This window comes from Acartia tonsa, chromosome 1 (assembly GCF_053477335.1).
Source record: "Acartia tonsa isolate MP-2025a chromosome 1, ASM5347733v1, whole genome shotgun sequence".
Lineage (NCBI taxonomy): Eukaryota > Metazoa > Arthropoda > Copepoda > Calanoida > Acartiidae > Acartia > Acartia tonsa.
Window position 1 is genome coordinate 28,821,793 of NC_137260.1, and position 17,146 is coordinate 28,838,938.

General features: G+C 32.3%; 3 protein-coding genes across 3 annotated transcripts in view; 1 reads left to right on the forward strand and 2 right to left on the reverse strand.

Annotated features, from left to right (window-relative positions):
- The window catches only part of shop (sulfite oxidase), a 102,112-nt gene that overhangs the window by 80,286 nt on the left and 4,680 nt on the right, over window positions 1-17,146 (reverse strand). The window lies entirely within an intron of this gene.
- The window catches only part of LOC145317039 (uncharacterized), a 79,519-nt gene that overhangs the window by 57,711 nt on the left and 4,662 nt on the right, over window positions 1-17,146 (reverse strand). The window lies entirely within an intron of this gene.
- LOC145316694 (uncharacterized) lies at window positions 4,284-5,244 on the forward strand. Its single transcript, XM_080157395.1, has 2 exons — window positions 4,284-4,930; window positions 5,107-5,244. The coding sequence occupies exons 1-2, from the start codon at window positions 4,300-4,302 to the stop codon at window positions 5,214-5,216; spliced, it is 741 nt and encodes a 246-aa protein (XP_080013521.1). The 5' UTR covers window positions 4,284-4,299; the 3' UTR covers window positions 5,217-5,244.

The window sequence follows — 17,146 nt, forward strand, 5'->3', positions numbered from 1 at the left end:
TTTCTGTTACCAATAAAGTGAAATGCCACATGAAATGTTTGCATCATTGACAATGACATTGATGAAGGCATGTAAATTAATCAATGCTCGACAGGCCCAGCATGAATCACCACGAAGCCTCAGGAAATTATAGGGTTCATAATCTTAAAAATCAGCTAGATGTTTGAAATTGTTCCTATTGACAAATTTACTAATTCAATTTAGAGAAACCTGTGATAAACCACAGAATATCTACAGTCATTATATTTTCACATCAAAATTCATAACGTGGCTTTTTTGCTATGAACAAAACAGTACTTAAATGTGTATCTGTATACATGTTCTTGATTTTAGGATTCAAATTTGCAGATAGAGGATATATTGGACAAATGATGCTTATGAATAGATGTGTTATAGGAAAGATAATTGAACTCAATAAGCAATGACCCTTACATAGTAGATTTGTAATTTAAGTAGTAAACAAAAGACCAAGAAAATGAACTGGAGATAATATTATAATTAATTAGTAATAGAGAAAAATTAAAATTATTTTTAATGTAAATATTAGTTAGGAATTAGGACTAGTGCCTGCAGTTTAGTAGCAGGGTAGAATCATGTAGTCCTTTTGTCTAGCAGGGTTCCAGCTCCCAGGAAGGGTTCCTAACACATTAGCAATATCGAAGGAAGGGGAAGTTAGTTTTCTACTTATAATATATTTTGATTATACCAAAAACTAATGCTAAAGACGATAAACAAAATTACTGTTAACTAAAATGTATTGTAATAGGTTTCTAGGTCAACGCTTTTTTTTTTAAAGATATAGGTCATTGCAAACTGGTCCTTTGTAATCTTAGTCCCTCTATTCTATATATTTATTTATTGGACAATTTGTAGTTTTACAGTGCACAGAGTTATAAAATCGCTCATCATGGGTAACACAATTCAAAATGGCAGAGTAAATCTACAAATTTTGCACAAAAATGCCTTACAGTACACTTGAGAAAGAATTTTGGGTTTATTTGCTAGAAATAAAATTTTAACCTTGTTTTAATGGCTTCTTGGTCATTTTCACCTTCTAAAGACCTGTGGTCTGAACAAAATTGACCAGATATATGTAACATAGCCTAAAACAATTCCAAAACCATAAATTTAAATATCAAATAGCCTACAACCATCCAAGGACCCTTTAGAAGCTTTCCTAAAATAAAAAAAATCAATTAGTTCAGTAGTTATCAATTATTTAAGCTACAGAAAAAAAAATTTTCTACTTTCTATAATAGGATAACAGTATAAAAATAAAATGAAATGGTATTAGTTTCAGACATACAGAAATAATAAATTCAATATATTAAAGAATAGATATTAGATCCACCAATACTAGAACACAGGGACAAATATTCTAATATGTTTAAATATTTGAAAATTAAGAAGAAAATTGTTTTAATTTTTAATGCCAGAAAATTATATTCATTCGAAATGTGTAACAAAATTGTTTTGCCGTATTGTCGGCCTGAGCTTCTATTGAATAAAATCTCATTTGAATTAAACAGGGCTTGGCTGTCTCAGCGCCACCTTCAGCTGCCTGACTTAGGGAAGCCTAACAAATCAGCCTCAACTACCATCAGCCATCCCCTAGAAATGTAACTTTTAGAAACTCTATTACCGCCGAATTGATTCGTTGAATTTAGACATAGCTGCCGTCGCAGACGTAGCTAACTGTCTTAACCTCTTTTCGAGGAAGCTTTGTGTTTATCAAGTTCGAAATTAATTCCTTATCATTATCCTGGAATCAAGCGCAAATGTCGTCTTTTTTGACTTTCCTTTCATAAAGTGACGCGGTATGGATTGTTTATATATTTTGATGCGCACGTTCGTTACTTTTGAATGAGATATGAGTGTGTGAAGATTTCGGAGAACAAAATTGGGCCTATCATTGGTCTCATAGTGCGTGAATGACCCTAGTATACCAGGGATTTGAAACCATAAGAACTTCAGGACTTTGAAATTGTCTCAACCATGACACTTTGGTTGAGTATGACTTCCGAATTAGCGGGAAGTTCTCGAGATCTGTTGGCGAACATACAAACCCCCAATACCAGGAACCATCAAGTTTCAACAGCAGGTTTGATTATAGATTTATTGATGAAATTATTTCAAAGTCCTGAAATTACAAAATCAATTAGTTCATAATTCCAGTTATTTATAACCACGTAATCTTAATTGCTTTTTAAAATAATTTTCCTTTAAAGCCAAAGTTTCCAAAGATTCTTAACCGTAGAGAAAAATGATTTTAAAAAGCAATTAAGATTACGTGGTTATAAATAACTGGAATTATGAACTAATTGATTTTGTAATTTCAGGACTTTGAAATAATTTCATCAATAAATCTATAATCAAACCTGCTGTTGAAACTTGATGGTTCCTGGTATTGGGGGTTTGTATGTTCGCCAACAGATCTCGAGAACTTCCCGCTAATTCGGAAGTCATACTCAACCAAAGTGTCATGGTTGAGACACTAACCGTTCAGATTCGATGAAGCAGGGTGGCTTGAAGGAAGGATCAGCCAATCCTAGCCTCAGCATGCCAGCCGTTAGATATCCTTTTTCATTGAGACAAAGGGGGCTAGATTTGAATCAATTACCCTAATAAACATTAATGGCATGCTAATTTTAAGGAAGAAACTTTACATAGTGTCTCAAAAATCAGCTATGTGACGTCATAAAAATGAGGAATTATCCATCTCTTTTTTAGAGGTTTTCTTTTCCACTTCTCCTCTCATCCCTCATTTTTATGACTTCACATGGCTGATTTTTTTCTACACTTTGTAAAGCTAAAGTAGTTTTCATACCAAAGGTTGGTAAACTAGATTATAGTAACCCAAAAAATCTCAGACCCATCAGCCTGACATCCTTTCTCCTGAAAGGTCTTGAAAGGCTCATCTTCTGGTATCTCAACAGGACCACCTTCAAGTACAACAAGCTTCATAAGAACTTGTTCAGCTACAGGGAAAGTATATCTACAGAAGATGCTCTCCCTAGGTTAGTACACAAGGTTGAAAAATCACTTGAAAAGAAAGAGATCACAGGTGCCCTCTTTCTAGACATTGATGCAGCCTTCTCTAAAGCCAGCATAAGCAGCATTATCAACAACTTGGTAAGGAAAGGTATAGATCCAGCTATTATAAAATGGTCAGAACACCTGCTCACCAACAGAATAGCCGAAGCCACGCTAAATGGTGAGTGTGTCACAAAGATCCCCACCAGGGGGACACCACAAGGTGGCATTATGTCCATCATCTTCTGGAATTTAGAACCAGATGATCTCTTAGATAGGTTCCCAGATGTACACCCCAGCATGATAAATGCCTTTGCTGATGACTTAGTGGACTTAGTCACAGGTATAGATATATCAACCATAGAGGATCGCCTAAACCAGGATGCAAAGGTAATGGAAACCTGGGCCTCAGACTGTGGCCTTAGTTTCAGCGCCTCAAAAACCAAAATCATGGTTTTCACCCGCAAACGCAACATCAGAAACCCAATAGTCAAGGTAAATGGTGAGTTAGTTGAAGTTGTTAAAACCTTTAAGTACCTGGGGGTCACTCTAGACTCCAAACTCACCTGGACCAAACATGTAGATAACATCACCAGGAGAGCAAATATTGTTATGAACCAATGTCGTAAAATGCTAGGGAAAAATTGGGGGCTAAGACCCAAAGTGTGTAGGTGGATGTACACTAGTCTAGTCAGACCCATCCTTACATATGGATGTCTAGTTTGGCTAAACAGTGCCTACAAAACCACACACATTAAAAAACTAGAAAAGGTCCAGCGCAGGGGGTGCCTTGCCTCTCTTAATGCAATGAAAACCACAGCCACACAGGCCATGGAAATTATTTTAGATCTACATCCCATAGAAATTCATATTAAGGCTCTATCACTGAAAAGTTACCTAAGGTTGACGAGGAATGGTAACTGGTCACACAAGGAAGGAGAGGTCACAAAACCTGAAAACCACACCAACAGAGTTCTAAAATTGGCAAAAGAACTCCCAGAACTATCACTGCCAACAGACAAGCTCATCAACAAGCAAAGGGGTGAGTGTAACTTTATTAGTATCATAGAAACAAAAGATGAGCTGAACAAATATCAATTTAAGCTCACTCCATCAAATGACAGCACCATTAATGTCTACACAGACGGGTCAAAAACCAAATCAGGTAGTAGTTTTGGCTACACAACCAAAGGTATCAATATCAAACAACAGGGATACAGGCACCTAGGTAAGATTGCCATAGTGTTCCAAGCGGAAATCCTGGCAATGGAAGCTGCGGCACAACATCTACTAGAAATCAACCCCATAGGTAAAAATATTAAAGTACATATTGACAGCCAGGCAGCTATCAAAGCTGCAAGTAAGTATATAGTGGACAGCACCTGCGTGGCGAGAGCCAAACAGGCACTAAACAGACTAGGTAAGAAAAATATGGTGGAACTTATCTGGATCCCAGCACATGTAGGTCACAAAGGTAATGAAATTGCGGATCGCCTTGCCAAGCTTGGCTCCGCAATGAACAACAAACAGGTAATCTATCCAGAACCACATGCACCCATTCCTATATCATACATCAATGGTATTATCAAAGAATGGGCCGACAGGGCTCATCAACAGAAGTGGATGAGTCCTGCTGACCCAAGATTCTGCAGACAAACACGAATGTTTCTGAAAGAAGCCAGAAACAATGTCTGGAAACTCATCCAGAACAAAAACAGGACTTTTGTCATGTATGCATGCCAGATCCTGACTGGCCACGCTAACACTAATAAACACTTATTTAGAATGAACCTGGCAGACAACCCAGGCTGTCAACAGTGTGGATTCCATGAGGAAACCATCGAACACCTCATCGGCTACTGCCCCAGATACAACAAGCTCAGGCTGGAGCTATTTGGTAACAACACCATACGGACCAAAGACTTCCATACCTTGAGTCTTAAGCACATATTGAAATTTATAAAAAAAACAGGAAAATTTAGAGTTTAAAACCACAAGTTTACAGAAACATATATTATAGGCGGACATGGGACATCATGTCACAACAAGAGAAGGCTAACATATACTATTTAGGTTTGCTAGCCAAGAACAGTGGTAACAAAGCAGATGGGTCTGTGGACAAGTGCGTAGCACAAGTTTGGTCCCTGCCTTGGACAAGATGGCGAAGCCGCCCAAGTTCCTGAGGCCTGCTACATTCTGATACCTGATACCTGAAAGCTTCTTCAAAGAACTTAAACAATATATGAATATATATTATATATCAGTGCGTTTTATTTTATTTACCTTTTTTCTCATTTTCCAGTTATTTGTCCCTCCATGGCAATAAAAAAGAGGAAAATTGAATTTATCTAAAACGCTGACATAGGACATCTCAGCTTCTGGGATTTATCCACGGATAAAGAATAAATGAAACTGTTTTTTTCTATTTACGTGGATTTTGTATTCTATATCCGTTAATTTCGTCATTCTTTATAGTCTGACATTTTTTATTTATCAACAAACCGCGGCTGCAGCTGAAACCACTGTTTCCTCGCCGACATAAATATTTGTTTAGTCCAATACCCTTTTTTACATTGAAATGTTTTTATTTCTTTGTTTATCCGTCTATCCCTGGATTTATCGCAGAAAGAATTTGAAAATAATTTGAAAGGACACTCTATATCCTATACCCTTAACAAGTATTATGTTTAGTATAAGATATCATAAATGACTGACTGCTAGTTTCCCTATTTTTAATTAAAATGAATTTAAGGATTTAGACTTTGGCTATAATTTGTTAGTACATCACTCATTTTGGGACAAATTATTAGTGCATATTAAAAGTATCAAATTGTAAGCGTAAATTCGCATAACATTTAAGATGGATATTTAAGTATCAGTAGTGTCAATTCCAACATCTTCATGATTTTCTTAATAATCTGAAATTGCCAGGATAAGCTAATTTGTCAATAAAATTTATAAGTCTATCTGATAGAGTTTATAAAATTTTCAAAAGTTAATAAAAAATTCTCTGTCTAGCATTGTAAACCTTTAACACAAAAAAGTCTAAGGAAGTCCAAAGGGGGGAGGTTAGTATAAAGGTAAAACTGATACCGATTTTTTATGAACTATATAAGATTATACCCCCTGTTTGAGATTTTGCACCCAAAATATGGGTTTTTATGCCCAATCAAAAATAAACATTGAAGGTAATTACCCTCATTGTAAGATTACCTTCTCTATCAAGATTTTAGATTATTGTAAATGATAAATCAAGATAGTTAGACGGAACGTCCATGATAAATGAAATCTTTGAATTTGAAAAAAATGAGGTACTTTAATTCAAAATATATCTCTGAATTAACCAGAGCAGAACAAACCATATGTTGAGAATTTCCTTTTTCTAAGTTTGTATGTTTGTCAGCTCAGATTAACTAATGTAAATAGATGTGACTGTCTGCGATATATAGTAAAGGCAAAAAAAACATAGCCTTTATTTTTATAAAAATGTTTGTATTCTTTTTTTAAAGTACAGAATTAGATCTTTATTTCACACTTTTAACTAATTTTTTTCCATAAAAAAATGAAAATAGACTATAGCTATATAGGTTAACTTTTCCTTGAGCCTTATATGTAAAATCCTGCCTTTGGTAGGAGGTTATTATTGAAGAGAGGAGTTGATTGTTGAACCCAAACGCGAATGCATTTTTATATAAAAGCAAATAAAAAAGAGTAAAATAAGTTAAGGTTGTTCACTTAAGAGTTATTTTTATTTTAATTTTGAATAAATTTTGATAATTGTACTTTACACTTTTAGACTGTAAAATTAAAACAATGTTTGAAATTCCTTATTATCAGTCTTTCTGTTAATTATAAACAGAAACACTTCTTATTTTACAAGGTAAATCTTTTCTCTAGCTAAGTCAGTGTCGCCTGTATGTCTATCGTACACATTTGGTACTTAACTTTTAGCTATTTGGTTTAAATCTTTTTTGAAGTTACAAACTCTATATCTTTATTCTAAATTTTCTTATAAGGCATACAAAATTAACTAATAGGACTTTATGATGTTATTAATGCTGGGCTAAATATGGAAAATATCATCCTTGTTTATAGATATCTTAATTAAAAGTTATGTAGACAGAAGTCAACAATTCAATAGATTAGATTAAATAACAAGGATGAAAATATGCATAAATACAAACCATAACAATATATCTCTGACACATGATGACAAGGAATTTCTAGCAACAAACATTTTGTTTACATTAAGCATTTTTGAATACCACAATACAATCGACATAAGTTTTCACAAGATAATTTCCCCATGCAAATCTTTATACTACATTTAAATATTTATTCCAATACGAAATAATATACAAACATAGTTAAAACATAATAATAATAAAAAGATAAAATTAAGACATAAATCGATCCACATAGAACGAATAAAAGAAACAATGTGTATGTTAGGCTTAGCTTGATATGAAATTAATAAAATCATATATTATATTGTTATTCAAGCCAGCATTATGAAGGAGTTTACAAGTAAATTGAGATAAAAGAATAGAGTGTGCATAGAAATTGTTGTCATCCCACTTAATGAAATCGTCCTCTATGCTTATTTTTAAAGATCTATCTTTTGCAACTAAAATTAAATGGGATAATTGTAGATAGAAATCGTTTGAAAAGCCTTCATAAAACATATTGTATAAGTAAAAGTTTTCTTTTAAAAAGATGAATTCTGGCTTACTATCATTTAGAACATAATCTAGAAATAATGCAAGTTTATGTATAAAATAGGTAGGAAACACACAGAAATAGAGGGCATGTTCTGTTGAACTTATTATATTACATTTTGAACATAAATTTGAATCAGTTAATTTAAATTTATATAGTTTATTTTTACTATTTAATGTTCTGTTCATTTGTTCAAGGATAAAATTTTTATAATATAAAATAATTGGCATGCTAAATATTTTTTTTAACGACATAGAAAGCATTTCTTTGTCTGGAATATATAACTTATCACTCACTCTAGTTTTTAGTGCAGGTAGCTCACATGAGTTTTTATTTCTATGAATTAGTTTAAAATGGAGAGAAAATACAGATTTGTTCTTTAAAAAAACTGTTCCAATTGGAATCAAAAGTTGCTTTGCTCTCTTCATGCTAAACACACAATCTCTAGGAAAAGCTGTTTTTGTTGACTCTACTAGTTTACTCAATTTATTTATTAAAGAAACATCTCTAATTATATTCGATAGATCAGATTTTATGCATGGCAAAAACAATACTTTTTCATCAATTTTTCTTGTTTCAAATATGGAAGCGATGGTTAGCTTCTTAGTTTTAAGTAATATATTTTCATCGTGTTTATTAAAAGGTGTTGAAATATTAGCAAAATTGGATGAAATAATGGGGGATTGGAAAAACGTGGATGGTTCATGTTCTAAATCATAAAAAAACTCACTTAGCTTATGAAAATAATTACCACCTGCACATGGATAAAGACTCTTAAAGAAATTTTGATGCTCAATTATTGTTTTATAACTAAATGTAGGTAACATTGCTTGAATGTTTAGATGTTTATGTTCTAAAATTAAGCTAATGGTAGTATCATTATGTTGGGAAGAAAATCTTAGACAATTCATAAAACTATTTAACCATATTGAAAATGCTTGGGTGTCAGGTTTTAGAAAGTTCAAACCACCCTGAGTGAAATCTTGTTCTATACGATTTTGTGAAATTTTATATCTGTATGATATTTTTCCATCAGGATTTCTACTAGACCATAAAAACTTTGAAATAATTTTCCAAATTGATTTACAATATTTCTCGTCAGGGGGATAAATTCTGTATACATGGTAAGCACAGGCTGATAATAAATGGCTACAAAGATTGCGTCTTTTAATCAAATTATGACTGCTTTTTAGAGGAATTGACTTTGCTTTTTTTTCAAGTTTACTACATAATTCATCATAAGTATGAATTCTTGCTAAATTTTGATTAAAGGAGAGGTAAATTCCAAGATGTTTAAGTTTGTCGACAATTTTCCCTATAGAAGCAAGATCGGGGGGAAAGGTGCCATGGGTTAAAATTTTTGTTTTACTAAAGTTTATATGAAGCCCGATACCTTTCTCAAGTTTGTGCAATAACTGTTTTAAATCATTAACATCCTTATTTGACATAAGATGGACATTAAGTTTTTTATTCAGTGCCTTAGACAGAATTTTATACACAGTTTCCAATAACGCTATGCCACGATAGTCGTCAGGTGACAAAAGGTCACTATTTTTCTTGGCAATGAAAATTATATTTCTATCTTTTATGAATTTAAAGGGGCTTTGATCAATGTCGATATTGTATAAGTTATTCAAAGCTCTTGTTATAAAATTTGGAAAAATATTAATTAAGAACTCAACGCCTTAGTTGACTAATAGATGAAATAAAAAAATGCCATGTTGTACTAAAATATGAAAACATTCTAACCAATAAAGTGGTCGGATTGTTCGTACATGTGTACTATTGGTCTAAATAAGACATTCAGTAAATGACCATTAATATTTTTGTGTTGTTATTAGGAAGATTACTTCTATTGTATTAGCTGTACAAGAGAGAACTGTCAAATAGTACTATGCTATAGAAATAGTCGACACAAGCCAATGTTAAAAAATTGCAAGTCGTTATTATGCCTTTATTAGATACAATTTTACTTTAAACTTAAATTTGTGTAAAGCCACATGTAACATTTTGACAGAAAAAGTAATGATTAAAGTAAAACACATATATGTATATAATTTGTAAATAAAAAGTAGTTGGGTCTCATAAATCATTCAATACTACGCAAACTGTCATAATACTATGCCTGGACCTTAAAAGTTAAACTTTTTTTTAATATTTAAAAGTTCTGATTTATAATCAGAATATTACGCATTAGGGAACCAAAGGATTGTGTCATTTCCAGTACAAAAACCTGACTAAAAAAGAATGCAAATTTAAAAAAATTGAAGCTTGAACCGTCCATTAAATCCAAAGCCTTGCCGATTCCTGAAAATTGGACAGAAATTCATGTAGAGGAGACATAATTTACTAACAGCGAAACTATCTAAACATTTTTATGCATAGTGGGATAATGCAGAATCTACATGTTTATAAACTGTTAATTATTGTTTATAAATGGAATTCTTGTAAAAAAATTAAAAAATTAAAAAATCTATAATACAAAGTAGAACGATGTCTGTCTGTCTGTCTGGCTGTTTGTTTGTCTGTTTGTTTGTAGCGAAGGATCTCGCTTACCGCTGAACCGATCGGGTTCTCCTTAACAGGGTAGCTTCTCATAAGTCCCGGGAAAGTTTATAACTATTTTGGGGGAGGGTACCACCACCCTATCAGGAGAAATCGCCCCTAGAAAAAAATTACCCCTCCCGAAAAAGAGACTCCAACGAAACATAAACCAATTATTTCTGTAATTAGATATTTTAAATAAAAAAAAACATTCAAAGTGCCACTAGAGGCCTCTAGGGGCGTAGTCGCTAGTGTTTTATATGGACATGCGCAATATGTTTTAATGATTTTAGAGTTTAGAGTTTAAGATTTTAGAGTTTAGATTTATATGCCTTTTAAATTGTACCTAACTGTTATAGGAATCATCATGTCATGAATCTAGGTACATGAATTAAATTTTGGCTGATTTCCTAGACCCAATACCTTATCCTAAAATTGTGTGACATATAGTCATTTACAGACGTGACTTGCTATTTCAGACTTATGCTTAAAATAACATACATATGCAGAATCGGGAAAAATAATCTATAAAACAATTAATCCTTATAAAAAAGTTAACTGGATGTCTATCTGTTTATCTGTCTGTAAAGAAGGATATCGCTAACCGCTGAACCAATAAGGTTCCCCTTTACAATAGCGCTTCTCATAGGTCATGGGAAGGTATAAAACTATTTTAGGGGAGGTTAACACCAGCGTCCCAAGAGAAATCGATCCTAGAAAAATATCCCTTTAAATTTTTTCGGCTTTTCTTAAAACTAAAATTTAAATTAAACAGTGTTCGCCTTCTTCCTTTCCATAGATGGGGCATAGCCGTAAGGAGTATCAAAGTATTAGTTATTCTAAATTTGCTGTATGAATGGAAAAATACTTTAGTGTCATTATTATAAGAGTATGACTGTAGTCATAATAGCATTGTTATAACTTTATATCCCTTTCCCCGCATAATTTGTATATTTAGAAATAGTTAAAATAACATAAAATGTCATGTATACGAACATCATGTGCTCAAAAATCAGCAAGTTATGAAGTACATATATAGTTAATTTTTTAATAGCTTTGTTATATGGCTGTTCGGAAAAAACCTTCCAAAAATTATTTTTTCCATACAAAATCAGATTATTAGGCTGTCTTTAAAAGATGTATGTAAATAGGGAAATAGGGAAGTAATCATAAACAACTAAAATTTCCTCTGGAGTAAGTTTTTATATAAAAATTATTTTGTTGCAGCCTAAGCCTCAAATTTGAGTTTCTAAACGATGGCTTTAATTAAAAAACAAGCACTTTTTTTTATGTTCAGACACACAGTGCCAAGAATGTCAACTTGAAGACCTTAGTCCAGTCCAGATGTTGCGCCCTTTATCAAAAAAACCTTTATAAAAAAATCTTTTTATAAAGAAGGCTAAATACAATAAATCATTTTATTGCAAAATGTTCTAATTATAAACAAAATACCCCATAAATTTGATAAATTAACATATTTTGATGAAAAAGTTGCATTTGCCAAAAATAGGGGATTTATTTCTCATAAATCCAAATATTTCTGCAACTGCACACACACACACACACACACCAACTCAAACACACATACACACACACTCCCAAATCTATTTGTCCGCAAAATAAAAGAGTAATTTGCATTTCAAAGGACACTCAGCAGTTAAATTTTAAGTTATTTTATCATCTTATATGATACAAGCTTACAAATTAAAACGAAGTCTGTCCGTCCGTCTAAAGCTTATGATCTTGGTTCCTGCTCAACTGATAAGGATTTGAATGGTGTGTTGGGGTTTACCATCCCCTCCCCACTCTTGAGGCATGGCGGATAGGGTTGAAACCTTTATTTCATATATGTATTTATATCCTAATCTTGTATGATTTTTCACTGATAAAGAATTAAGGACAGAGTCTACTTTTTTGCATAGAATAGCAAAGTTGACTTGCAGATACCTTTTAGTGACCTGACGCATAGTAAAAGTTTACTTTTATTTATTTAGAGTTATTTTTACTTTCACAGCTTCAAAAGACAAAAATGGTGTAGGATATGTAATCTTATCTTAAGTCATTAAAAAAATTGATATATTTAGTTTAAAAGGCAACATTTTTTAGAAATAAAAATATTGAAGATAAGAAAGGTTCTTCTGAAGAGGTGAAATTGTATACGAGTGGTGTATGCATCTTGAACTGCTAATTACCGCATCAGAACTAAAGACGTTAAAAATTGTATCAACGGTTGCTATGTCAAATTCTCGATATCAATGATACTAGTAGAAATAATGGCTTGGCTAAAACATGGTAGGTAAACTCATTACTGGATATGGTATGGATAGAACTTCCAGATAAAAATTGTACTTTGAAATGGTTGTTTTCCTAACATAATTGGATACAAAGTGCCTTAAAGATAATGTCAATGATTAGATGTTGATATCAACCACCCCATATATATTTATCAGGTAAAAGTTTGTACTCAAAACTTTTTTGTGCTAAATATTTCAGGTTCAGAATTTAAATTCATTACTCTTGATTAAGAAACAAGAAAACCTTTTTCTATGTTATGCATTGATAGAACAACTTAATGATGTAACAATATCTAAGATGAGAAAAACAACCATTGACTTCAACACAAAAACACAGTAATTTTATTTGTAAATTAAAATAGAAGAGGAAAAAAGGCTATTATACAGTTTTCTATATGTCTGACGGACTTACTGACAGCTACCAACCAAAGAGTAGCTGCACTTTAAAAAAAATAGCAAGCCCCATTGCCTACTCTGTCTATTTACACATCTATTAAAATATTTAGAATATTTGTGCGCGCACATACCGTATTATCCTAACAAAACAAATTCGTTTGTGCATCGCTACTCTATAATCGATTGTATCCCTATTTTAAGTACTGACTACGAATGTCTTTGGTGGGCACTTATCTAAATATTTTCTGTTTACATTTATCAGTAAAAAAATAAGCTAGATGATTGTTTTATAATTGATGTTATTATTATGGATATAATTGTCTTTGTATGAGTATTTTACTATTGCTAAGCTTATTATGGATAAAATTTACCGATATATGATAAATTTTATAATCGCTGTGCTAATATTGGAGTAAAACGCTAGAGAGGGAAGGGATTAAGAAGCTGAATCTGTCCATCGAAGTGTCCTTGTGTCGACTCACAATTGGGTCATTGAACATCAACCAATGGTGTCGATCATATTAACACAGCTAAATAGCAGAAGACAATTTGGTAGCAGACGAAAAAGGTTATTGAAAAAGGGAGGAAGGTAGTTATCTGTATATACATCTATACTATAGATCAGTAGTGCTAATTTGACCATAGCCTTGCAAATTTTGGAAATGATTGTCCTTGTGAGGGTATAAATAGTGAAATATGTTAAGAATTTGAATGATCCTTGGCTTCATGACTTTATCAGAAATACAGGGATATGTAAATACAAGTTTTCTTATGACAACATAAAATTTTTTATCTTTGCGCCTGTAACAGATATTTCATAACAGGAATAAGTTATAGCTAAAACACGAAATAAATCTAAAATATTATTTGTGAGACAGGTGAAAAGGTTGTCTGTACTACAAAGTGTTGTCCCCCAAAATCACGAAAAAAAGGCTGAAAGTACCAAATAATTTTTCAAATTAATTCAGTTGTTAGTTACACCTGAGCTGGATTTTTAAATGTGTTGTCGTTGCCGTTGCTACTGCCAGAGGTACAGCCACTAGCCTAATAGAAATCAAATTGGCTATGCTTGGCCACGGCTTTAAATCTTTAAATCACAACCACATTTTGAATTTTCAGTAAAAATATGAAGAAAAAAAATGATAATACGTAAAAACTTCAAACATTTAAAAATCGATGTTTTATTAGCAGCACTGGCAGTGGCGACGGCTACGGCAATGACTACGGCCACAACTACAGTGAAGACAACGGTGACAACTACAGCTACAGCTATGGCTACGGCAACGGCTACACATTTAAGGATCCAGCACTGGTTTCTTAAATGTGTTGGGTATTAACCATTCTGTCAAGACTGTAAGCCCTATGTTGGTCCTCATCCATTATTCTCCTTCAAACTTGTCCCAATGTGATTGATTGATTGAGCAAAAACATTTGGTTGCCATTTTGGACACTAGTGAGTGTACACTTTCATAGGCACTTTTTCAAAATACCCCATAAGAGACAGATATTATTGTTTCTAGAATGAAGCTTTATGAAAGCATAGAGTGTTTCTCTGCATTAGTGTGACAGGGGCTTTACCAGAAAACTCTTCAGGTAAAATTTAATCCCTTCTTGAATGTTTTGTGTGGTTTATAAGACTTAATTGGCTAGTATTTCCAAAACAGCATTTAAAAAATAAATAATAAATAATTAAATTATGATCCTAAATATAACCCACTTATCTTTTACCATTTGTAACCTAAATATTTGTGTAATCAAGCAGTTCTTTTGATATAAATGAATTAATCCTTTTAAGAATCTTTCCTATAATTACCAAAGTTAAATCCAAAGCATTTTTAAATATTTAGGGATTGAAAATGAATTTTATTTAATACTAAAATTGAGTTGCTTCCTTAAAAATAGGATAGTTTGTTCATTTAAAATAATTATCATGTATGTTTTAAGATATAACTAATTGATATTGTTATTTCAGGACACTTATGATAGCTTTTAATCAATAAAGACTATACAGAACCTGATTGTTTCTTGGTCCTGGTACTGGATGCATGTTTGCAGTAAAAGACCCCTAACACTGAAAAAGTCGAACATGGGCACCATTTGGTCATGGCACATTCCATTAACCTATCCTTAAATCTCTGATAGATGTCTCTTGACTGTGTTATACCGTTTGAATAATTATTTATCAATCCATTAACCTATCCCTATATCCCTGTCAGATGTCTCTTGACTGTGTTAAACCGTGTGACCCCTGGATGTTACAGCTTTTTAAACATGTTCAAACATTTTGCAATACATGATTCAATCTAGGATTTTTAAAATACGATATCCTAGATTTTAAAATGAAAGCATTTTATAAATTTCTGTCTGTTATTGTTCAGTATCTGAAGTAAAAAAACTAATAAACCATGTTAATCTTTTTACAATTATTTTATCAAAAGCTACGAAATCGTTGATATTGGATGTGATGAAACTTGTTATATTTAACTTTAAAATCCTGTTCCTTAATGACATTTATCAAAATCCTATGTTCATAAAATAAAAATTTCTGCAAACATTATGCAAACGGACGCCAAAAAGTGACAAAATAAACAACTATTAATTGTCCATTTAGAAAAAGATTTGTTTTGACAGTAAAACTTTTACTTTAAACAATTTGCAGATCTGTCCATCTTATTAGGTTAAAAATTAGATTGTATAATTACAAGGTAGGGTAAGTGGGGGTATTAAATTTAAAGAATATTTCTCGTCATCCGAATGTTTCTTAAGATCACCGAAACATCTGACTTGTAAAGTCTACATTATTAACTATTTTTTTATATTACTTGAGTCCTAATATTTTAGTAGCAAAACTTTTCTATAACTAGGATTTGTAAAATAAATGTAGGATATGTCTTCCAGTTCTTAACTACAAAATCAGCCTTTTCTTTATTGGAGGATATTAAAAATTCAAAATTATAATTTACTTTATCTATTTTTAAAGATGATCCAGAAAATAAGTCATAATAAACAATAAACATTGATTTTATTGTACAAGTGTGTTAAGCTTGTTAATGTATATAGTTGTCCCTTTCATAACAGAAATTTAAACATTTCATCACACTTTTACATTATAATTAATTTCCTAGATTTACGGAGAGTGGAGTGGGAAGAGGAAACTGGGAGTTATTACGCTTTATACTATGCTATACTCTTGAAGGAATCTCATATAGTTAATGGAAAAAAGTGTTACAAAAACAGTGTTGATGTTATAAATGTTTGCAAAATATGTTTTCAATCTTATAACACAATATTTTATAGCAAGAATTTTATAAACATCCAGGACAGGGGCGTCCAAGCTTTTTATTTTGGGGGGGGGGGGGTAAAATGGCGCGCGAAGCGCGCCGCAAATTTTTTTTCCCCCTCCAAAATTTTTACCCCGGGGGTAAAATTTGCTTGGGGGGGTAATTACCCCCCCTGAAATCTGTTGGCAGGGGTAAAATTTGTTTACCCCTCCCAAAATTTACCCCCGGGGTAAAATTTTTGGGGGGGTAATTTAAATTTTATCAAAAATTTTCTTTGTTAGATTCTATTCTCCTAAATGGTTGGGGGTGCCTACGGCACCCCCAGGGTAGGGGTAAATTTTAAATGGGGGGGGGTAAAATGGAAAAAAAATTTTGGGGGGGTAATCGCCCCATTACCCCCCCCCCCCCCTTGGACGTCTATGATCCAGGACTATTCATAGAAAGTTGTATAGTTATAAAAGATAAATCTTTTTTAGCAATAAAATGTATTATATTTCTTTATATCTATGTAAGTCTATGGTAATAGAATAAGAAATTTTAAAGAAATGGTTCATTATGGTTTGAAAAGCTATTATCTTGTCCTTACTCTCATTTTCCAAACTATTTTAAATTTATTTAAATCTCATAAGCACTAATCAGGAATCAAAAGGAGATAAATCGACGTACATAATCAAGATTATAGTTATTCATAAATTTTTTTTTATCAATCAAGATTTAATAAAACTTTAAGATTTAAGAAGACTTTTAGTACAAGTATAATTTACAGTCAAATAAATCCTTTCTCTCGAAGTTATATAAAAGTACCAAAAGTTTTCAAGACAACAAATTAAATATTTAATTAAAGTCATGTATGGAGCTTTCTTAACAGTTGGAGGTCGA